The 26,269-nt window shown below is 29.8% G+C and overlaps 1 protein-coding gene across 1 annotated transcript in view; it reads left to right on the forward strand.

Moving 5' to 3' along the window:
- LOC129917181 (octopamine receptor beta-1R-like) overlaps nt 1–26,269 on the forward strand; it is a 122,075-nt gene that overhangs the window by 27,996 nt on the left and 67,810 nt on the right. Inside the window, exon 2 of the mRNA XM_055997570.1 lies at nt 22,136–22,541. Within this exon, the coding sequence (XP_055853545.1) occupies nt 22,237–22,541 (305 nt within the window). The 5' untranslated portion in view covers nt 22,136–22,236. The remainder of the gene's footprint in view (nt 1–22,135; nt 22,542–26,269) is intronic.

Below are 26,269 nucleotides of genomic sequence, written 5' to 3' on the forward strand. Positions count from 1 at the left end.
AATGAAAAAGAGGATCAAAACTTGAAAAATTCATAAAATGAGTTTAAAAATGTTTTTTGCAGACTTTTAAAAATTCCAAAAAATAAAAGACTACTCAAAAATTTCCCTAAAAATTAGGTTGTTTTTCAAAAATTTTTATTTCAAAATACAGGGCCTATGAAAAGAATTCGTTTTAGACCCCTAATTTTGTTTTTCAATATCTTTCAAATGGTGTAACTCAAATTTCTGTGCAAAATTTTGCGTACCTATAATTAGTCTTTTGTCGAAGGTCTATGACTGCAAGAAAACCTTCACAACTTGGTTCTGAAATTTTTTTGAATTTTTTTTGAATTTTTTCAATACCGTTTTTAACTATTGAATAAATTTGTCTATTATTAAAAAAAAGTCATTTCCTTCCGACTTAACGTTTAGAAAATAGCCTCTTTTTTCAATGTCGTGTTACCCCTATTTACCCTATAAAATCTTGAATTTTTTTTGCAGTAAACCTTCTCCTCTTATGCCTCTTTGATTTAAAAAAAAAATAAGAAAATGAGTCAGTCTGTGTGTCCGGTTAGCTAACGTACACAAAACCAAACTTTAATATATATAATAGATTTCAACTATTTTCATAGTTAAAATCCATTAACTATTTTAAATAGTTACAAATACAGTATACTCCTTTTAAGTCTAACTTTCACGGGACACGGGACAGAGGGTAACTCGAGTTAGAGGGATTAAAATCAATTTTTTTCTTAAAAATTTTTCACTGAAAATGTTCAAAAAATTAGAGTTGGAAGAAGATTCAACTTAGAGAGAGTTCGATTTATATGGAGTCGACTGTAGTTATTTGTGACTTTTTATTAGAAGTACTTTCCAAATTAACTATTAAATTGTCAATTTTAACTATGAAAACAATTATTTGATGTGATTATTTAAATAGTCAGATGAGAGGACTTTTAAAAAAGCTTTTTTTAAAAGGGGGAATGGGTTGGTCTTTCTCCCCTTCTTAGGCGGGAGGGAAAATTATTATTTATACAAGGTGCCCCAAAAGTAATGATTCCATTCTAACTGCTCTAAGGGCTTATCTATCCCAAATACATGGTGTTCGGTAAAGAATGGATAAGCCTGAAATGCCTGATACCTCAACTTATGACTGTTCTAAAATAGAAAACATTTCATAAAATATTTCCTTTTTTTCGTTCAGTGTATTTTTAATTCAGTCAACATAATAATTTAGGGCTGTAAAAGTAACGACAAAATGAGTACCCGCATGTATACGTTACTTTTGGTTTTAGTACCCGCATCAACGATATCGTTACTCGTTACTTTCGTTACTTTAGGTATATTTCGTATGTTTCGCATGTTTCGTATGTTTCGTATATTTCGTATATTTCGTATATTTCGTATATTTCGTATATTTCCTACATTTCCTACATTTGGTATTTTTGTTATGTCTCACGATTTACGTTAAGAACTTATTATTTTGGTTGTTTTTTTTTTAATATATATTAAAAGTAAAAACGACATTAAAAATTTAATAATGCAAGATTTTGAATGACAAGAAATCTTTTTTAAAATGGTATACAAATATTCTCTAGCTCAACTAGCTTAGCAAAGAGTAAAGTTTTCAAGAATCTGCTTTCAATATCAGATTTTCGATGTACCTAAAAGTAATTTTTTTTTAAAGATATGAATGTGCCGGGGCTGAATAAAGTTTTTACCAGATATAGTTAAATAGAATCATAACTAACATAATTAAGAAACCAAACAATTCAAGATTCAAATAAGAATATACGAACACGCCCATGTTTCGTTTCCTCCCGGTCCAAACTTAAAAATTGTCATTGCAGCCAACCTAAAATAAAAAACCATTCAATCATTTCATTCAATCACATTCATTCCATATTCTCATTCAAAGTTGTCGTCACTCATGTCAGACACCACCTCACCACACACAAGCAAGAAAGTAGTACCTACTTGAAATCAAAAGAAAAAAAAAACAAAAACTTTAAACCATGAATAAAACCAAAATTGTAATTATTTGTTTGAATCAAACTAAAGAATAAAATAAATTAAACAAATCAAACAAAGGAAAAGAAAAATTCTTTTTATTAATTACAAAAGGAAAAAAGGAGAAAACAGAATACAAGTACGGCTACGCCCCAACAGATGCAGTGTGTACCATTTTGTTTTTGTTTAACATTTCGTATACCTATCCAAATTGGTATTCTAATTGGAATGTATCTACACTACACTCAAACACACTTTCACATAATTCACTCCACACGCACATGTCCATAAAAAAAAGGTACGAAAGAGAAAGAAACAGAATTCTTATTTACCCCTTTTGATAAACATACACAAAAACAGCACAACAAAATCGTAAAATACATAAATAATGATACCGAACCGATACGAGATGCGAAATAATGCGCACACGACAAATGCAGTGTACCATTTTGTTTTCGTTTCGCATTTCCAAATTGGTATTGGAATTGGAGTATCGTCGTTACTCGTATGTTCCGTATTTTTCGTATGTTTCGCACGTTTCGTATGTTTCGCATGTTTCGTTACTTGTTCAGTACTATAGTAACGAAACATACGAGTAACGAAATTATTTGGGCAGTAACGTTTCGTTACTCGTTACTGAAGTGAATACCCGCATTTAAGTAACGAATACATACGGTTTGCTACAGCTCTATAATAATTCTAATACATTACCATTGTATAAAAGCGTTTAGACAAAGATAATATTAAAGTTTTAGAAAATTTACAAAAAATTACATTTTTGGTTTAAAAAAAAAAATACTTCAATTTTTTTTTTTTTTTTTGAAAAATCAATTTTTTTGAAAACGGGCTGGTGAAAAATTTTGAAATTTAGTTTTTATGTGTAATCCAATTATTTATTTAAAATGGCATAGCAACTTTTTTTTGATTATGTTTTTCTGTAGAAAAAAAAATGTTACGTATACGCCACAGTGACACATTTTCGCATTATAAGATACCAATTGTAGTAACAAATTTGTCCTTTACCTCAAGGATCGATACAACAACAAACACATCGAAACTGTATTTTTTAACAATGCTGTTATTAACTTATATTCTATTTGATTTAAGAAAATATAAAGAAAAAGTGTTAAAAACAACTCGCTCCAAAAGGGCTTAATAAAAAAAAAAAATATTTCAATACAAAAACACTTTCTTTAAATACATGAAACAATTTCCCCAACACCACTTCCCTCGCTACGGCCTTTAAAACAATGTTTTACGAATGTAAGTAGGTACTTTAACTAGGAAACATAATGTACCTTCGACAGTCACTTTAAATGGAGTTGAATAAAAAATTCAACGTTGTAGCTACACAATAAGGTGAAAAACTTATCAATCACCAATCGCAGTCGGATGAAAAATGAAAGTGTCATGCATTTGATATAGAAAAAGTGTGTATTACCTATACAAATCTACATGGGTTTTATCTTTGTTTTTCTTTTCTCGTGATAGATAGATAGATAAAATTAAATTGTCTTTCTGTTATTTTTTTTTTATTGACATTTGAATATTTTATGTGAAACAACTTGGATTGAGTTTTAACGTTATTTTTTGGTTTGTTTGTATAACAAGACGCTAACAGATTCAAAAAAAAATCTTATAATTTTCTGTAAAAATCATCAATCAATCATCAATAAAAAAAAAATATGTAAAAAAAATGAACAAAGGATAAATCGATTGTTTTTGGGGGTTGAACCAGCACTTATCAATTCCATGGGGGTAAAAAGGACAATGATTTTATGAAAAAGATATTTTATCGACCTTTTGTTTGTGTATAACAAAAATGTCTACCCTTGGATATCAGAATATTGATTTTCATTTAATTTAAAACAAAACACAGTCAGATACATATCTCATGTGCCAAAAAAAATATAATAAAGACAATTGAGTAATTTGGAGAGAAATTTGAACATTGGCAGCAAAATTGTTGCCAAGAAAATATGAAACCAAACCGAAAAGGTGATTCTGCAGACAACAAGTAGGAATATAATGCAGAAGATTAGAGATAATTTGGAAGTCTTGAATCTTGAACATGGACAAATTATGAAAAAAAGAGGGCAATTAAGATTTGAGACTGCCAAAACCTTGAAAATTGACTGAGGGAGGTATCTTTTATTCTTGAACATGGAAATATTTGAAAAAAAAAAAAAAAAAATATTAACAATTTGGAAGAAAAATAGTCCAAGATGATTCATCATTATCACATATCATATAATTAAACGGCGAGCATAGTTTTTGTGGTACAAATTACCGGGCCCCCAAAAACCGAAGGGGCATAAATTATACACGGAACGAAAGAGAATGACGCGTAGATGTGCAGAATCACATTTTTTTTTTACTTTTTATTAACCGAAATAACGAAATTAAACAAATTAAAATTCGATACAAAATAAAAAAAAAAAAAAAACAAAACAAAAACAAAAACAACTGGAATTCTATTGGAAAATTTCCAATCGACTGGAATGAAATGTCATTCATGACTGAATGAATGAATGAAAGCATTCAGCGAAAATCAAAAAACATTAAGGTGGGTTCACATTGGTGCGTTGTTTTAAGATCGCACGTAAACTATGGTTAACTTTCATTGTTTTATGTCGTTTTCTATTGACGAATCTCAGAATGAGATTTGTGAATTTGACAGCTGAAAGGGGGGGTGAAGAGGGGAAATAGTGGACAAATCTCAGATTTCATGATCTATTTGCGTCCTGAGATTCAAAAAAATGACAAAAAAATGAATCTGAGATTCAAGAATCTGATTCTGGATTTTTATCAAGATTCACGCATACAAACACAAGCACTTTCACATACACTCCTCTGTTTGACATTTGTCTGAACATTTGTTTTTGTTTTATTTTTTTTATACGCACAGATTTCGCACACAATTACAAAACTAGATTTCATATTCTATTTGCAGTGGAAAATCTGAGAATTTTACACAAAAATCTCAAAAGTCAATAGAAAACGACATTAGTTATCTAAGTTTAGAAAGTAAGATGTTTGTTTTATTACCATGAATTTTTTTGTTAAAATCGAATTCTATTAAAATCAAGTCTATTACTTTTGTAAACACTTTTGATACCAATGAAATCTATTTTCTTCCTTTTCTCTCTTGAAAGAACATAAGAATTTGTCAGCAATTACATGAAGCCTCAAGAGGCGCGACTCTTTTTGAACATAATGAGTGCAAAAGAGAAAAAAGATGAAAGAAAAAATTATCCGACCGGAGAGTCGTGGGTCGTGAGTCCGAGACTCTTTTTTGACGTTTCATTTTCCACTTTTTCTTTTTTCAACATTACCTCACATTTCTTTTTGCTTCTTGGTGCAATACAACAACAACAAATTTTAATTCAAAAGATAAATGTCAAATTTGAGTCCTTGACTCAAGAGGCATCGTGTAATAGTACGCGCCTCACAGAATGATTACACAATCGACAAACAATTTTGGTTCTATAAAGCTTTACAGATGCAATTGTTGCTTCTTTAAAGCATTATAGAAGCAAAATTGTTAGTAGGGCAGCCACACAAAAAAATATAAAAGTTCTGACCTGGGATTGTGACTAAATTTTTCATATAGTTTTTGGGTCGCTGAAACCGAATCCGAATTCCGTTTTGCTCCATCACGTCAGGTTTTCGAGATAACCTCATAAAATGTCACGAAAACAAAAAATTTGTTTCTCTGATCTGGATGTGCGAATATGTTAATCATATTGTTTTTGGATCACTGAATCCAGATTCGAAGTCAATTTTGCCCTATCACGTCAGGTTTCTGAGATATCCTCAAAAAATGTCAAAACCAAAAAAACTAAATTTCTTATTTGGGGTTGCGTCTAAATTTTTCATATAGTTTTTGGGTTGCTGAAACCGAATTCGAATTCTATTTTTCCGTATCATGTCAGGTTTTTGAGATATCCTCAAAAAATGTCAGATAAGAACTTTTTTTTTGAGTTTAGACATTTTTTGAGGATATTTCAAAAACCTGACGTGATACGCCAAAATAGACTTCGGATTCGGTTTCAGCGACCCGAAAACTATATGAAAAATTTAGTCGCAACCCCAGGTAAAAACTTTTGTTTTTTTGGTTTTGACATTTTTTTGAGGATATCCCAGAAACCTGACGTGATAGGGCAAAATTGACTTCGAATCTGGATTCAGTGATCCAAAAACTATATGATTTACATATTCGCATATCCAGATCAGAGAAAAAAATTTTTTGTTTTCGTGACATTTTTTTAGGTTATCTCGAAAACCTGACGTGATGGGGCAAAACGGACTCCAGATTCGGTTTCAGCGACCCAAAAACTATATGAAAAACTTAGTCGCAACCCCAGGTCAGAACTTTTTTTTTTTTGTGGGTGTGTTATCAAAAGAAATTTCGAAAAAAGAGTCAAGCCTCTTGAGGCTTCATGTAATAGCTGACTTTGACAGTTCCTTTACCATTTTACCAAGTTTTCACTTTTAGACGTTTACATTTTTGCATAAAAGGCACTAATATTTTATCGCCGCATGGCAAAGCGTTTTTCTTATGAGGTTCAGGGAAAACTAACAAAAACGTCTTTTTTGTTCCTTATCTACAATAACCTAAAAAGTGAAAAAAAAGGGAAATTTGCAGAATTAAATTTTTTTTATTTCTTTCTAGCGCTATTTGTTTTTGTTTATTAAAGCAAAATATAAGCTTTTTGCATCATTATTTTTGATTTTAAGGTAAGAAAAACTGTCAAAAAATGAATTTGAAAATTTTGTAAAAAAGAGTTAAGGTATAACTACAACGGCCACTTTTTGCAAAAAGTCAAAAAGTGAACATTTTCAAACTCATTTTGTGACAGTTTTTCCCATCACAAAATTAAAAATATTGATGCAGAAAGCTTATTTTTTGGTTTAAAAAAACAATTTTTGTAGTTTTTTTCTAAAAAAAATAGCGCTAGAAAGAAATAAATTTTTTAATTTTGTAAATTTCCCACTTTTTCACTTTTTAGGCCATTGTAGTTATGCCTTTAACAAATTGTTTTTATACAAAAATATATGGTTTTCGCATTTTTTGTTTTAATTTTCTAGCCCGAAGAACCATACAAAAATGCGTTTGAAAATTGTCACTTTTGTACTTTTTCACTTTTTGAGCCAATGTAGTTAAAAGCCACTTAATGCAAAAAGTCAATAAGTCAACATTTTCAAACTCATTTTGTGACAGTTTTTCCCATCACAAAATTAAAAATATTGATGCAGAAAGCTTATTTTTTGGTTTGAAAAACAATTTTTGTAGTTTTTTCCAAAAACAAATGGAGCTTGAAAAGAAATAAATTTTTTTACTTTTGTAAATTTCCCACTTTTTCACTTTTTGGTTCATTGTAGTTAAGCTTCAAGGCTTTAAAAGTATAACTACAACGGCAACTTTTTGCAAAAAGTGATAGATTCAAACTCATTTTATGACAGTTTTTATGACGACAAAATAAAAAATAATGATGCAAAAAGCTTATTTTTTGGTTTCAAAAAAAATGTTTGGTAGTTTTTTCCAAAAATTAAAAAAAAAAAACAAATATTGCTAGAAAGAAATAAAAAAAAATTTTATTTTGTAAATTTCCCACTTTTTCACTTTTTAGTTATGGTTTTAACATAAAAAAATAAAAAAACGTTGTTGTGCGACGCAGTTGTCGTGGTAATGCCTTAAGAATTGATTTGTTTGATTAAAAAATGTCGCTTCTCACCACATAGTACCACGGATTACCTTTTTACTACAACTGTATATTATGAAGATCTACACCTGAACATACCTTTAATAAATGTGAACATATCTTTAATCATTATTAAGTGTCTGAACGCATTCATTAAAATTTTCCTGGAAGATTTGACATTTCTCAAACAACAAGCTGAAAGTTTTCTTCGTATTGTTAACTTGAGAACACCAACTTCAAATAAAGAGTAAATTCTAATTGAATATCGTTTTTTTATTGCGGAAAAATATAAAATAAATAAAAAAAAAAACCATTTGCGATCAAAATATATTTTTTCCTGGCATAGTTATTGTGAAAAAGTCAAATTACTGTGACTTTTCTTCCCGTGATTGTCTTCAGGATATTTTGTCTCTGTAAAACGACAGCATACGGCCAAAATAATTAACTTTCTATGTGAAGATGAAGCTTCACTCAGATCTTAATAATATCTGCAATTTCCTATTGATTTTGATTCAATTGAATTTATATTACCGAAGAAAATAAACAAAATTATTGATCAAAGGAATCTCTGGTTTTATTTTGCAGAAGTTGTTTTGATTTCAGATTGACGTACGTGTTAAAATTGTTGTCAAAGGACACATACACAATCGCAAAAAGAACTCGGTCTGTTTTCATGTTCCTACAAGCTAAATGAAAAAAAAAATGGTGTGAATGACAAATTTGAGTGAAGTTGGTGAAGGTTGAATGATTGACGGATGGAATTTGAACGAATGGAACATGAAACAGGTTGAATTGAATTGAAATGCAAGGTGCAAACACAATGCCCTTAAGGAGATTACACTTTGCATTTTCTTTTTCGATACTTTTTTTTACGTAGTTGAGCGTAGTTAAAACGTAGTTCAACAATATCTAAATCAGGCTTAAAATATATCAAAAAGTAGGTATATTATATATTCCTGTGTAAAAAGTGTAGTTAATCGTAAGAAAACAACAACAAATACTATAAAAAATAAAGAAACTATTTTGGTATTATTGTGTTCAAAATTGTTGCAAATAAAAAAAAATAAAGAAATTGGCACTCGAATTTCGAGGGCTGGGTCGGCTAGTCTGTGATAATTAGGCACTTGTGATAAAATTAAATTTTTTGGCTGTCTAGTAGGTAATCATCGATTCTGGTGATTCAAAGTGGTGGAATCTCTTCAATAACAAACCAGACTAGTTGGTTTATTTTTGTTTATTTTTAAAATAATTTGTGTAAATTGTTGTTTTGTTATTTTTATGAGCCATTAGTGATTGTTTGTTTGAGTTTTGCGAAAGTTAATCTAGTGATATAGTGGAATTGAATCGATTAGCAGAAATAAAATAGTGCCACGAGCCGAATACAGTCGTGTGTGGTCTCTTAATGTATGTTGTGACACTTCTTACTATAAATAAATAGACAGGTAGGCATTACAATACAAATTATTTTAAAATTTTTATAAAATAAACAGATCATGAAAGATTGTTTTAAACTTAGTTCTAAAACGTTTCAGGAGATTTTTTAAAAGAGAAATCTAATGAACACCAGTTTCATTTTTTCGAAAACCGCGTTTCTGACTATTTTATTATAAATTCTATTGCCATATCAGTAAAAATTTGCATTACTTATTTAAGAATTCAGCGGATAGCCATCTCATCCATGTATTTGCACAAGAATAAAACGATTTAAATCTCGTTAAGACTTTGTAATTAAATAACGAGAGGGTCACGTCACAGTGACCCTCTCGTCTCATTCTTGTATTTTCTTAGTACAAAAAAGTTATACACTTAGGAGTGATCATCATTATGGCTATTGTTGCAAACAAAATATTTTTGAATTTTATACAGAAGATTGTGTTTGAGGATAATTTAAGGTGGTTTTGTGTGAGGTTAAGATAGAATTATTTAAATTTGTTGGTGTTGTTTGTTCAAATTTGTTGTTTATTTATATTAATTATTATTTATGTATATAGTAGACTTATTTTAATATCATGTGGAGTGGGGGCGGGGGAGAAGCTGAAAACCTACATTTTTATAATAAGAGGAAGTTTTCTGAATTATTGTTTTGTCACTTCAGTGTGATTATTATACACGTTTAAAAATTTTGATACGAATATTTTTGTTACATTTGACACAACACCAAAATTTTATAATTTGATTGTATTACATTTTTAAGTCTAATACAAAATTTATTGAAATTAATATTATTAATAAAATTTGTTTTTGTATTAAAATCAATTATGTTTTCCTGAATTTAAAGTCTAAGTTTATTGAAATGATATCTTTTTCTTTCTTATTATTTTTAGCACATATTTTCTTTCTTACTTCTTCAAAATGAAACAAAACTTTTCTGAAAGTTAATCATTACTCATCATAAATATATTATTGGTCATATTATTAGGTATCTCTTTTATTTTTCTATTGCCGATAAAATGTTGCCAGTATTTCATACATTTTACTTCAAAAAAACACGAAGCGCCTTCAAAATAGTGCAATTTATTTTTTGTCAGAGAAAAGGTTACCAAATGCATTTTTCTGAACCAAAATAGTTTTATATAGGTACTTTTTCAAGTAGCGATAACCCTAAATCCAGGCACAAAAAAAATTATTTCTTTTTTAAAATGGCTTCCATTTTCGTTTACGTTTTTAATACAGTTTGATTAAAATTTGATTTTCTTGTATTAAAAAAAAGAAGACGATTAATTTTTAACCAGATAAAGTTATAAATTAGGTGCAAAGGAATTAGTATATATTTCAAATGTTCTTATATTTCAATACTTTTGATTACATTTCAATCTTTTGTATTTGAAAGTAATGCATTTTAATTTTTTGTATTCAATGTTGGCTATTCGGAACATTGGGACATCTAGGATATTGGTGTATTGCCTAGTGTTTGTCGAAACGGCGACGTGATCAATTAAGTTGACGGTTTGATTATCTATCAGGTCCATTTTTGTATATTTTATATGTACAAAAATAAGGAAAACTTTTGCTTATACATGAGCTTCATAAAACGGTCTTGTATCTATGTAAAAGTTGCTAAGTTTGATTCTTAATACATAATTCTATTTCATATTACGTTATTAGTTTACAACTACTGATTTTATGTCGTGTCTTTGTTTATCCATAGTAGCTCTCTTATTGCTGCTCATGGATATTCGATTGGTAATGGGAATATGAATAATAATATAGAAATATGAATCCACAAGAAACGATAATATATAATATAAATTGTATATACATTTATCGTATTGATTATATTACATGGAACGATTTTTGTTGGCTCTATTTATTGTGTATTACAAGATTTGTCAAAGAGGAAGTAGGAAAAGCCCATAGGGAAGTAGAGTCCCTGCTTAAAACCACAGAAACCAATTTCCTTGATATTACACACGAAGATGTTAATGTCATAAAGTAAAAATAAAACTCCAAGCAAAAATACAGATACAGATACAGATACAGATACAGATACAGATACAGATACAGATACAGATACAGATACAGATACAGATACAGATACAGATACAGATACAGATACAGATACAGATACAGATACAGATACAGATACAGATACAGATACAGATACAGATACAGATACAGATACAGATACAGATACAGATACAGATACAGATACAGATACAGATACAGATACAGATACAGATACAGATACAGATACAGATACAGATACAGATACAGATACAGATACAGATACAGATACAGATACAGATACAGATACAGATACAGATACAGATACAGATACAGATACAGATACAGATACAGATACAGATACAGATACAGATACAGATACAGATACAGATACAGATACAGATACAGATACAGATACAGATACAGATACAGATACAGATACAGATACAGATACAGATACAGATACAGATACAGATACAGATACAGATACAGATACAGATACAGATACAGATACAGATACAGATACAGATACAGATACAGATACAGATACAGATACAGATACAGATACAGATACAGATACAGATACAGATACAGATACAGATACAGATACAGATACAGATACAGATACAGATACAGATACAGATACAGATACAGATACAGATACAGATACAGATACAGATACAGATACAGATACAGATACAGATACAGATACAGATACAGATACAGATACAGATACAGATACAGATACAGATACAGATACAGATACAGATACAGATACAGATACAGATACAGATACAGATACAGATACAGATACAGATACAGATACAGATACAGATACAGATACAGATACAGATACAGATACAGATACAGATACAGATACAGATACAGATACAGATACAGATACAGATACAGATACAGATACAGATACAGATACAGATACAGATACAGATACAGATACAGATACAGATACAGATACAGATACAGATACAGATACAGATACAGATACAGATACAGATACAGATACAGATACAGATACAGATACAGATACAGATACAGATACAGATAGGAATTGTTTCGAAAATGTGTCATAATTTATAGCATTATCTTGTCAAACTAAACTTCTTTCACCAGTTTTACCCATGATTGTAGGCGATTTAAATCTTCTTATTAAAACTAACAAACAAACTAATGGTTTTTAGATATTGTAGGAAATAAAATTTAATAGAACTCAATAATATTATAAGAAACAACAATCCTTAAACCTCCCTCAATTCCCAAAGATATAATTTACGTCAGGTTGATAGTTCAAATCCTTCATGATAAAAAATCCTTTGAGAAAAAGGAATTACTTCCTTAGACATAACTTCTACACAAACACACAGATATAAATAAATAAATAATGTACAAGAAGACTATATCTATGGATACCATCCAACTGGCTATTTAGTTGTAGGTATAGAAAATCATATTCTATTTTTAACTCCTTAATCATATCACAAAGTAACTAAGGCTCTGATTTTCCATAAACATCATTATCCTGCTTATAACCGGCTTTCGGAGATTTCAAACAAAAATAAATAAATAAATCGATTAATCACTGACCTATTTCCATGGAACTTTATATAAGTTTTTGTTACCATCGTCCTGATGGTAAAATATTATCTACTTTTTATTGCTATAATGTTGTGTCAATATTGATGATATTGATTATTTATTAAAGGTAGTTAGTTAGTATCATAGATGTACTGAATAATTTATATTCAATAAGCTGAAGTAATTTTCGAAAGAATTTTATATTTATGTGTTGTTGGAGTATACCATTTTCCATGTGAGAATGATTGCAGATTGCACTGAACAAACATGAAGTGATTGTAAAATTGCAATACATCGAAAATGATGTTGCAATATTATTTTTTTTACTCTGCACGTACCTACTACAGAGTTGTGTGTGCGGAACAAGTGCAATGCGATTTATAGATAAGGAGAATGACAAGACAGATTTAAAGGGAATTAAATGAAAAGAACAAGTGAATCGATGATTGATACGTGTATAACAGAACAGAAAAATTTACGATAGTTGTTATTTTTTTTATTGAAGGAAATGTTAATTCTGATAAAATCGACAGAGAATAAGAAACAATTTTTAGGAACATCCATCTCTGCTTCGTTGCTAGAAAAATAAAAATTAAAAAAAAAAAACACAGGAATTCTATTCTTCAATTTTATTCTACAACAAGCTAAATATCTTTTCTGATTTTATAACAAAATGAAAAATTAATAATTTAATAGAATCTCGACAAACAACACATTAATATAACTTTTATTAAAAGAAAATGTTTTGTGTTTTCGCTGGTCTTTTGTACGTTTTTAATAAGTCTTCCTGGTTCCATTATACAATATTTTAGTAGAGCATTGTGAGCGTGCTCTTGTTTCTATATCAATCATACCGATTATCCATCAGGTACACGAAATCTAGAATTTTTGATTTAATGAAATATGCTGGTTTAAATTGGTAAAGTTCTATAATCCATATCGATCAAAATTGGCCGAAAAAATAAATAGCCTTAAAAAAAAGCCTTGTGTCCTCTAGAATAAATTAAATGCTCAACTGGATTCTAGGAATTTGCTGTTACAAATCAACGTTTATTTTATTTTACATATTTACAAATTTGTTAAAAGTTATCGAACAAAATTAAATGAAAAGATACAATTTTTATTTCAACAAAAAAAAAAAAAATAAACTTCTTAACTGAATCTGAACTCCAAAAAATATATAACTTAATTTCTTTCATTGATACACTTTTTAGTGGAGTAACTAAAGCTCAAAAATTGGCAATATACGGGAACCCGGCCGAACAGCTTAGATTTTGATGATCTTTTTTTTCAAACGTCGGTAATCAATTAAAAATTGCCGGTGTTGCCGTTTTGATTTTTTAAATTTAATTGAAGATTTTTGGGAACGAAACAAATTTTTTTTCAAAAATTTTTCTTAAATTTCATAAATTAATTGATGCCAAAAAAATTGTCTACAAAATTCAAGGAAAAAAAATATATGGGAGTGAGGGACAATCTTCCATTGTTCAAGCGATAGATGCAATTTTCTTATTAATTGACTTCAAACACAAAAAAAAAATATTTGAACACAACGGCAACACCTACAATATTTGAACATACATTTTTAAAAAGCTAGAAGCTTAGTTATATTTGTAAAATTAAAATTAAGTTAATTAAAGGAAGGGCTTTTGAAAGAATGGTAACTGAACTCAAATTTTTGAAAAAAAAATTATTGAAAAAATTTTAACATGTCGTTTTTAAAACTTTTTCTTAATATAAAATGCATTTATTTTAAAATTTTTTTGGCCACATTTATTATGATTTTAAATTATAATAGGAAATGTCAATATGTATTACGGTTTAAGAAAAAAATTAAAAAGTATTTCATTTTCGAAGAAATTTTTTTAAATAGATGTTTTGAAAAAAAAATTTAACTTATTTTTTTTTAAAGTTCAACATCTAAATATAAAATTATTTTTTATTCATTTAATAACCCTTACTGTTGAAAGTTAAATATCAAAAATTTAAAGTTCTTATTTAAAAAGTCTTTGAAAAAATTAATTATTTCAATGCAAAAATTCAGTTTTTATCGAAAAAACCCATTGAAATTGAAGTAATTTTTAATTTTTTTTTTCAAAATTGTGATATATATTACCTTTTCTGATTCAAAATTCAACTGATAATAATTATGGCCAACATTTTTTTTTAAATAAATTCATATTTTATTAGAAAAAGTTTGGAAAAAAGTCATTTTAAATTTTTTTTAATAACATTTTTTTTTTAAATTCTGAGTTTGAGGACCATTTTTTCAAAAACTCTTAATTAAATTTAGTGGATTTAAATTTGAAAGATAAGAATGGGCTTCTGGCTTTTTAAAAATGTATTTTAAAATATTGTAGGTGTTGTCGTTGATTTCAAAATTTTTGTGTGTTTCAAGTCAGATTTTAATTACCTAAAAAAAAAATCGTCAAAATCAAACCTGTTCGACCGGGTTCCCTAATAATTTGCTTTAGTTACTCTACTATTTAGAAATACAAAAAAAAAAGAACAATTTAATCAACGGAGCTGTATAAAAAACATAAAATTTAAAGTACAATTAGTATGCTATTTTGTGTATTTTGTACAACCTTAAACTAAAATTTAAAAAAAATTGATTTTGCAAAAAAAAAAAATATTTTGTCTAAAAATCCAAAAATTGCATATACTTTGTTTTCGTCTTTTATTAGAAAAGAAAAAAATTATTGAAATGGTTTGCGAGAAGATAAAAGTTTTTCAAAAACACCGGAGTTTTTTTTTTATCAGAATGATTAGTTTTTGAGAAAACTGCAAAATGAATACAAAATTTGAGAATCCAAGCTATTTTACCAGTCGTGTATTTAAATTAATGTTTGTCTTAAATTCCAAAAGACCAACATTTCAAATATCCAAAAATATCATAATAGGTACCACTGTGCACTTCAACTGCCACCATATTTTGTGAGCATAGCTCTCGATCTCTATTTGGGCTTGGACCTCTCCTAATAAGTTTTGAAAAACATATAAAATTTATAATATTTCGTAAATTTATGTTATTTTTTAGAAGAAAGCGTGTATTTTGGTTATAAAAAGAAAATTGTGAGTTTAAAATCTTAGACATAAAAAATTGTTTTTTTATCTTTCGACTAAAAAGATCTAGTTTTGTAGTGTAGTGTATTCAATTGAATTTAAGTTTGTGGTCCACCTAAGACACTTTTGGATTATATTTTTTTTTTTTTGTAAAACCCCTTAATTCGATTGGCCGAACTGACCTACGTGAAACTTTTTTGCAGAGCTTCTTCCTTTGCCTTGTCTGTGCTTGCTTCCGAACTTACAGTTGCTATAGACCTCTGGGCGTTTTGGTTACTTGCTTTGGGAAAGAGTTTTTTTTTCGGTGTTTTTGATTCTTAGCCTGTTAAGTTTAAGTTTTCTTTTGAAAATCCAACCACCGCGCCATGGTAAAGTGACTCTTCCATATGGCAGATACAAGTTATCTGTCACTCTTGTTCTATCACTTAAATGTTTAGTTTATGTTTGATAAGACACCTAACTTGTGTTTTTCCTAAAAGTAAAAGTAAAACCAAGTATTCTTTGGAAAAGACAAAAAAATGCGGGACAATATTGCAAAAGCATAATTCATCTTAACATCTCTCTCAAGTTTCTTAAGAAAAATCAATAAATATTTCAAGTAGTTTGCGATGAATTGTTGTACCTAGAGTTGGAGAAAAACCTTGGGCAATTATGGACATACACGAAGTTATTTGGCCTGCTAAAACAATAAAGTAAAATTTCAAAAGAAAAAAAAATTCTGCCTGGCAAAAGTTTTAGGAATTTATATTGTATACTTACCTTTAACTTTGATTTTCTCGTGTCTCGATAATTATATTTTCTTGTTGTTATAATTTTTTTTTTGTATCTTACTTTGTCTTAAGAACCATAGAAGGGGTCTTATATTGAAGTTAATTAAGTCCATCAAAGAAAACAATAAAAGTCAAAGCATTAAAGTGCTTGAGGCAATTTGCAAACTTAAAAGTACAACTGAAAGAATAACAGTCTGGGATTCAAAATGCTCCGAGGAACTTTTTACGCGTTCCAATCAAGATGGGGAGAGTTCTTACAAGATATTTATCTTTTTTGGTGATATTAATTTATAAAAGAAAGAAAAGAAAAAAAAATGTATAAAAGTTAGAAACATTTAAAATAATGTAAAAGTCCAAACTTTTCCTTGCAAAAAGAACTTAAAGAAATAAATGCTAATTAGAAGTTTGTTTTGTCATTTAATTAATACTTGTATTTAATAATAATTGTTCATTTTTGCTGAGGCAAAATTATTACGGTAGGTACTAGTACTAATGCAATGAAAAGACGTGCGAAAAAAAATTTAAGTGAAATTGGAAATTAGATTCTGTCTTAATGTTTATCTCTATCATCTATAACATTCTAGAAAGATACTTTTTTTTTTTAATAATTGCAAAGGTCCTTGGAAATATTTTTGCTAGTGGAAATACGAGAAAGGCAAAATTGGTGGATGAGGCTATTTTTGACTTTAGTTGAATTTTCTAAAACAAATATTTAAGAAAAGAGTTCTGTAACACCGGATCAAAAACCAAGATTTCGAGTAAAATCTTCAAAATTTAACTTCGAAAATTTTCAAAACCTTTTTTTTTACTATTTGATCATTCGTAGAAAGTTCTTCCTTCGTTGAAATCGGATAACGCGATAGTCGATAAATCAAAATCGACGATTTTTGGAGCAAAATTATCGTTTTTTTGACTATCAACTATCGGGATAGCCGATTCCACCCCAGTAGCTTATATCAGTGTTGAATTGAGCACTGACCATGCGCAATTTCAATTTCTGGAATACTGGCTGTACTGCTACACAATTAATGCTCTGTTAAACACCAGGAACATTTATGTCTTCAATTTGATTCAAACGACAAAAATAGTTTTAATTAGTCCTGACAATAATGAAAAATACTTCTCTAGCAACATTGGTTTAGCAAACAAAAAAGAACGCAACCGAAGGACTGATTTTGAATTCTGAATTTTGGATATAAAAGAACAATAACACTGGTCGGCAAAAACAAAAAAAAGTTGGGAGCGAGAACTATGTAAGGTGATACTAATTGACTTAAGTGTGCTGAATTCAAAACTGTTTACAGTTTTGTTCTATCACGTCTAATTTTTTAGCTATATTCATAACTATTTTCACTAAAAACTCTTAAAAACTTATTTTCAATGTATGTAGTTCTTTTTGTTGTTTAATCAAAAAAATACTTCTTCTTCCTTTTTCTCGGCGCTGTTATGATCTCGATGTCGAGGGGATCATAACTATCCCACGTAACTGCTTCACACTAGTGATCCGCCTGTGGGGTTCGCCGGGTTGACCTCAGAAATCGGCGGCAAGCCTCCCGGTTTTGTATTGTTCCATTTCTAAGGCCAACTGAATGCTGGTGGTTTTGCATTTGCTTGTACCAGGAGTTTTTAGGCCTACCTTTCTTTCTATTTCGTGTTGGAACGTTGTATGATATTGCTTTTTTGACGGGGTTCTCAGGATCTCTCCTTTGAACATGGCAATACCAACTGAGTCGGTCGTGTTCAATTTTTTGGGAGATGGTGTTTTTAACATGAAGGCTTCCTCGGATCTTCGTACTTCTAATTCTATCAAAAAAATACATTTATGCTTAATATGTTTCTTTTTAAAATCCAAGTCATAAGTCGCAAACTGGAATTTGGATAAAAAAAACCATTCATTATGATATGTAGGTACTAATATTTTGAGATACGAGTACCATAAATTTCTTTTTCCAATAACTTTGAGAAAAAAATTAATTTGAAATAAAGTAAATATATTTAGAACAATAAAATATTGCGTTTTGAGATTGCATAAGAAGATTTGCAAAAAATATTAAACGGTGGTGCAATTCTACGTCAAATGTACAAAAAAAAAACCGTTTTTGACCTGTTAATATTCAAGTATTTCAAAAACGTGACGTGCCAGTGAAATTTTGACTTCGGATTCGGAATCAGCTTACAAAAATCCTTTAGAAAAGTATGGTTTTTTTCCAGCTCCATTTTCGTTGCCGACCAGTGTAACCAGAGGAATCCCTCAAGGTCTAAAACAATTAATCAAATCACGCTTCATGTTTTCCAAATGACATTTTAATCACATTTTTTTTTACAATAACATATTCTTCTTTACCATACTGTTCAAATTTGAACATATTTTTCTTTCATTAATTCCAATTTTGTATGGAAAAATTTTATGAGTACAGGCACAATTTCGATCCCCACATCTGCAATTATTCACGCAACGCCTGCCACCTCCTTGTTCATTTATATATATGGTAACTGGTAACTTAATTTAAAATTTATTTCGACATTTTTGACTTTTAATTTGTCATGTTTATGATAATTTCTTATTAAATTTATTACTTTCCTAATGCTATTGCTATATTCCAACAAAACGTTAATTTCAACTTAGGAATTTATGTAGTCAAAGTCTGAGAGTAAAACACATAATGCACTTTAATATTTGAATTTATTATCATAACCTTAACGCCCATGTACCATATATGTACGAGAGTGCCTACTCGTATAAAGGTATTTTCTCATTCGAATTGCCATTTTGTTTTTTTTTTTTCTTCTTCTTTTTTTGTTCTTGTCTTCAAGGCTTCGAGGCAATTTATAATGTTATATGTCGTCTCTTAGCATAACAATAACGCACATGAAGTATAAAAACCTTTTCCATCTAAACAAATGCTTAACATCTGAATTCGAATCCTTGTGAGTATATGTTCACTACACCACCGTCACACCACACAAACCACTTTTCATGAATATGTTCAGAGTCAGAAAAGAGTACCTACAAGAAAAAAAAAGCCACACTGATAAATGAATAAAAAATGTAAAGTTCCTATCACCACCCTAACATATTCCTTTTTGTGTAAAAAGATTACAAACTCCGACCATCTCCTGCAGCAACAAACCTCGCAAAAGTGGGCGGCAGATAGCAAAAGAAATGTTACAAAAACCATTGAAACATGTACATTGACGCCCGCAAGGTGGGGCCAATGTAGTATTTCACCCCCCCACCACCCCCCCACTTGGTTTGAGGTTAATCATATGCACTGCTGTTAAAGTCACACACATGTTTTAGATGAGGGATGATTCAAAAATTGATTTGAAAAGGATAAGAGGATAAAAGATCGAAGGAAATTCAATAACTTAACGTATTTTAATTGTAAAACCTTTTTTTTTTTCAAAATCAATCAATATTATTGTTATTCAAATTGCGGTTAAAGAAATAAGCTACAAAAAAGCCTACTATTTTATGGTATTGTTAATATTTTTGAATTCAGTTATGGCACGTGAATAATGTTCAAAATCATCCATCAATCTCATTGGACAATTTCCTTAGGAAACTGTGCTTACGACTTTAATTTGGTGGAAATATAAGGATTTGCTTTTTTTGTGTAAGGATTTTTTTTACCAAAATCGTAAATATGGAAAAAAATAATGATTGATTGAGCCCTTTTCTATGCCAATGGCTATGAAAATAAATTAAAAGAGTATTTTGGACAATGGAAATGAAATTATTTTATTTCTTATATTTATATTGTAAAACAGTTTCGACAGCCGAACGTGTCTCACTGTCTTCTAGAATCTTAAGTGAGAGCTTCGAAAGCATTGTTTTCAGTTATTCCTTTTTTGAGCATATTTCTGGTTTTTTGGTGTTCGCCCATTGTTCATGTTGTTGTTGTTGTTATTCGTTGTTGTTGTTGTTCTTCTTCTTCTTCTTTTTCTTCTTCTTCTTTTTCTTTTTCTTCTTCTTCTTCTTCTTCTTCTTCTTCTTCTTCTTCTTCTTCTTCTTCTTCTTCTTTTTCTTCTTTTTCTTCTTCTTCTTCTTCTTCTTCTTTTTCTTTTTCTTCTTCTTCTTCTTCTTCTTCTTCTTCTTCTTCTTCTTCTTCTTCTTCTTCTTCTTCTTCTTCTTCTTCTTCTTCTTCTTCTTCTTCTTCTTCTTCTTCTTCTTCTTCTTCTTCTTCTTCTTCTTCTTCTTCTTCTTCTTGTTCTTCTTCTTCTTGTTCTTCTTCTTCTTCTTCTTCTTCTTCTTCTTCTTCTTCTTCTTCTTCTTCTTCTTCTTCTTCTTCTTCTTCTTCTTCTTCTTCTTCTTCTTCTTCTAAGTTTTAACTCAACAATTTTTACTATTCTTTTTTTAATCTTGGACAAATTAGACCTTTTATTAATTCTTAATCTATGCACTTTGCAATTCAAAGAAATGGACAAGAATTATGCAAACTTATTTGGCTTTAGGGTTAATCCTCATTAAATTATGCCATATTATTTGCTTCATTATAAAGTTATAGAATATCAAACAGATTTGTGTAGGTAGTTGAACTTTGACCCATACACGTGTATTATTCCATTTCATCAAAATAACAACAAATTTAATCCATGTGGCCTTTTCTATGATACATAGCTACAAGTTTAATATGCGGGTTGATAAAAATACGACCCAATAAATATCTTGAAACATCTGTTAATTATATATTCAGGGATATTTTTATTTTAATTCTAAAAATATATATAAAATTAAAAATTATTCTATAGATCTTAATTTAAAACTGCCCCCTCACACATATTTTCCACAAAACGCCAATGTCATAAAGATACCCACATTAACATACATAACACACAAAAATACTAGCCCCAGGGAGGTTAAATTTTGTGAAGGACTCTATACTCACAGATCGTTACATAAATTAACATTTATTTTGTGAATTTAACAAGCTGCAAGCACTACTACCAGCAATGATGTTATCCTCAAAAGGGTTTGAAAGAAGAATTATTAAGATGGGAAAATGGGAAACAAAAATTGAGCATCTCCACACAATAAAAAAAGCCCCAAAAAAACCAAAGAAAAAAAAAAGAAAAGATATGACATTTTACACTCAAATCAGCCTCCTGATATATGTTTGCATGTGTAAATCTATGTGATGTGGTATCCTTTCTTGATATAGAAGGCATCATTATACAGAGTAAGATAGAGTCAGAATCCTTGAGTTACCAACAGATGTTGCTTTCACAATATATATAAATATAAGCCTGCCTTCTCTCTATGCCATGTGGTTTTTCGTCTTTTAAAATAGAACATTCAGATAGTCGTCATCAGGGTAAATTATTTGTAAGGTTGTTGTCTTTTTATGTGAAAAGTCCTTTGACTGAAAAAAAGTTTCCCACACATTCAAGTCGACCGGAAATCTATTGATTTTCTTTCTTTATTTTTATAGGACTTTTTTTTTGTTTTGGTGAAATGACTTTATTTGTTATGAAAAAGTCAAAATGTTGATGATGATTTCTTTAAACTTGACAGTGATGAGAAAATAGATTGTAAAATTAGTTTTTTTTTCATTTTTTTCTTTTCAGCAAAAAAGACATTAAACTATTATGACTTCCATCATTGTTGATTATTCTTAAGAGAAAACATATACAAAAGGACTGAAAAGAAGTAATTCGGTATCATTGTTATGACACCGATTACAACTACAACGCTCTTTACAACAACCACAACTATAATAACTCCTGGTAGAAATGTGATCCTTGTTGATACCCCAGATAGCCAACAAATCGATTTAAATGGCGGCGCTGGAGGAGGAGTGGGAGGAGAAAATAACGATGCCGATAGGCTAGCTCAATCAACAGTTCCTATAATGTTCGAAACGCATCTACCAATTATAATCTTCAAATGCTTTGTCATAGGTTTCATAATTTTAGCTGCAATTTTTGGAAATATGCTTGTGATAGTGTCTGTTATGCGACATCGAAAGTTGAGGTAAGTAATTTATTTTTATCGCATTGAAAATGTTATATATTGTTTTTATTCAATTACAATACAAAAGCAATAAAAAAAAAAGCTTTTTATGGTGGAATTTGTCTGATAGGTATTTTAAGAGCAAACATTTACGTGTTGAGTTTATGGTTGCCAGCATTGTTCATCTAAACGAAATTCCAAAACTTAAAACGTGGGAAGAAATAACACACATTTGAGCATTTTCTTAAAAAAAAATTTGTTTAAATTAGCTATGATAGAAAATAATGTAGCTTTACTTCATCAGCTGCGGAATTTGGTGCTGTTGAAGAAATTAGGGACGGTAGTGAATTGTCAGCAAAAAAGCTAGTTTTGCAGCTCAGTTGGGTCAGGTCATTAAGCTAAAAAGTAATAGCCCATGCTTCGATCCTTGAGGGACTCGGGCTTTGATGGATTAACAGCTTTTGATTAAAAACTTGTTTACAGAAGTATTCAACGGTTATTTCCTAATTTCTTCAGGATAACACACTTAAGGATTGGTTATTTATTGGATCATTGAAGTATCGGCTCAACAAATGACTTGTCTGCATTTAAAAATAAGGGGTCTGCCGATGGTCCCAATGTGGTTTCCTTCGAAGTTATTTAAAAAAAACTTCAACTTTTTCGTTTTTCCTACAAAACTGTTTATTTTTTTGAAGGGTTAAGGGTTAAGTTAATGAAATTCTCCAAACGTGTAATCAACACTGGAAAGTAGTAGGCCATGAAGTAACTTAAATCTTATTATAAAACAAACTTGTGTTATTTGTTCCGAAATGGTAACGGAGTTACGAATAACAGAGTTACGGCCGTCAAAGTTACGTGAAACCGAAGTTACGAAAAACTAGAGTTACGAATTCTAAAGTTATGTTAAGCTATGACATGTGATTTTTGGGTTGGCAACAATTGCAACAACAGTTCACCACACCAAAATAACGTCTGTAAAAAAAAGGGGTGGTTTGGTTATTATTTTAATATAAATAATAAAAAAGTGGATATTACAAAATACGCTATGAATAATTATATTAATTAATAGAACTCATGTTTTTTTTTCTATTTCAACGTTTTTGCGATCTTCTCACAAAAACAAAACCATATATGTATATCTATACCTATCCAATCAAAATTTTACAAGATTAAATAACACCCATTTTCGCTTTACTCATTTAGTTCTGACCAATGAGAAAAATGTTAATCTCTTGTTTGTATTTCCATAATTCCATGTCGTTCCTCGCAATTGTTGCCAACCCAAAAATTACATGTCATAGCTTAACATAACTTTAGAATTCGTAACTCTAGTTTTTCGTAACTTCGGTTTCGCGTAACTTTGACGCTCGTAACTCTGTCGCCCGTAACTCTGGTATTCGTAACTTCGTCGGTTTCCCATTTGTTCCATAATCTCTTATTTTTTTATACAAGAAACCAAAAATCTTTCAATTCTGAAGGAAGCCGAACGTACAAGTGGCCGAAAGATCACTAAAAAGATTTGCATCTTAAAAGCTATTTATATTTTGAAATAGGTATAGCTATCAAGTGCGATTAGTTAACCACAGTGTGAGATCTTATTTCCAATTTTTCATAGCCTTCGTAGTCGATTTTCTGAAAATCAAAATTGACACTAAAAAGTTTGGCAAAGTGGGTGCAAAATAAACATGTATCAATATGCTGCACTTATTTTGTTGTTTTTCGAACGTGTCTTGTTAAAAAATGAGTTCATAGTTACCTGTTACATCTACCTCATTTTTATTTCAATGCGAAGTACTTTAATTAATAAAGTTTTGGAAATGTTTGATGGTGTTTTCTATTTCAATTCGGACTTAGAACAAGTATATAAAATTTTGTTATTTTTGTTAAGCTATTATTTGAACTTTAATGATTTGGTTTAGTATACCACGTTATTCTGCGATGAATTAAAACTTATGAGTTAGTTAATATATTCCTTAAACCAATGCAACAAAAATTGGGTGCTCTTAGGTGCTCTTTAGAGAATTGAGGGTCAATTAGTTTTTCACTTTCTGATAGAAAAAACTCCTTACTTTATGCAACGTTTTTTTATTTTTAAATTAAATTTACTGATGTTATTATTGTATTTTATTTTGGGTGATCTTCATTAAGGTTGGGGAAGAGAGAAAACAAACTGAGAATTGCGTATTAGGGATGAGAAACAAAAATTGAGAAAAATAATTTCGACAGGCGGAGTATTATAGGCCATTAATCAAATTTTTGAGTTTTTGATGGAAAAATAAAAATAACAAAAACTAGGTTAGTATTGTATTTTCTTGTAGGAATATTCATTTTAAATAGAAATACTAACAAAAACCACGAAAAATAATTATGGCCAGGTTTCTGATGAAAATACTCCTGTGTTGGGTAAGCTTTTATTCTTTAGGTAGAATCGTAGTCGTTACTCAAGTCAAGATTTTCCTCAAGTTAAGGTATGTTTGAACAAGGTTTTGGCATCTTTTGCTTTTCCTAACCTAAGAAAAACAAAAGCGCATTCGCTCAAACAAATCTTTTTTGGCTTATAGTTGAAGTTAATTTCTACTTGAGTAACGATTATGAACTCAACTTTAAAAGCGTCGCCAAACAGAGCGTGTTTTGTGGAAATTCAAAAAAATCTTTGCCAAAATAATTTATTTCACGAATGTTTTAAAATGGCATGCTGTTAAAAAAAATTGCATGTTTTAATTTTGTATTAATCAAGTTTAACGTTTGATAAAAAGTATTAGTAATTATTGTATTATTATTATTATTATTATTATTTTTTCAATCCTTACTCCTAATTTAAAATGTATGCAAACTCTTTTTACTTGCTCTATAGGGCAAGTATTGGTTTCGTGTCGAAAAAAAAATTTGAGGTTTTAATCAAAACCAACATTACGATGATGGAGAATTACAAAAAAGTGGGTCTCGCAATTCCGTCCGTGCGTCTGTGCGTCTGTGCGTCTGTGCGTCTGTGCGTCTGTGCGGTTGTGCGTCCATCTGTACACATTTCCACAGCCTAAACGGGTGGACGGATTTTCTTAAAATTTGGTACAGATGATTTTTATAGAATTCTGAAAGTTGGTTTTTTTTTGTTTTTTTATATCTCGTTTAGAACGTATACCTCCCATACAAAAAAATACGATATTGCGAATTTCTCGAAAACGGCTCTAACGATTTTGATTAAACTTTGTATACGTAATATTTAAAGCAGTGGCAATAAAATTGCATTTTTATTTTTTCTCAAAAAAGTCAAATAACAAAAAAAAAAATTTTTTCATGCCCTAAATGTCGGCTCTTCCTCAATATCAATTTTTTTTAAAATTTAGAGCCAGCTTTTAAAATCTACAAGTAGACTAACATAAAAGTGCTTTGAACTGCAAGAGCAAGTACGTGCGACCCCAGTCGTGCATTTTATTTTTTCACGTCTACGTCTGTATAAGCTCAAGTGGCAAAACTTGATAAAAAATCATTCTTTGAGAAATATATTGGCCTGAGTGAAGGCTATGGATTCTGCCCTTAGAATCGTTATTGGAAGTAAAACTCCAAGTTAAAGGCTACTGATGAACGCATTATAACTGATCCAAATACCGACTATCCCAGAAAACGTCAATTAAACAAAAGATTCGGATCTACACGCGAAATGTCGGCAAGTTCGCCATGACCGGATCAGTGAACATCTTTAAATTTAAGGTCAGAAAACACAGCGAAAAAACATTCGGTAACGAACTAAA

Source organism: Episyrphus balteatus, chromosome 3 (assembly GCF_945859705.1).
Source record: "Episyrphus balteatus chromosome 3, idEpiBalt1.1, whole genome shotgun sequence".
NCBI lineage: Eukaryota > Metazoa > Arthropoda > Insecta > Diptera > Syrphidae > Episyrphus > Episyrphus balteatus.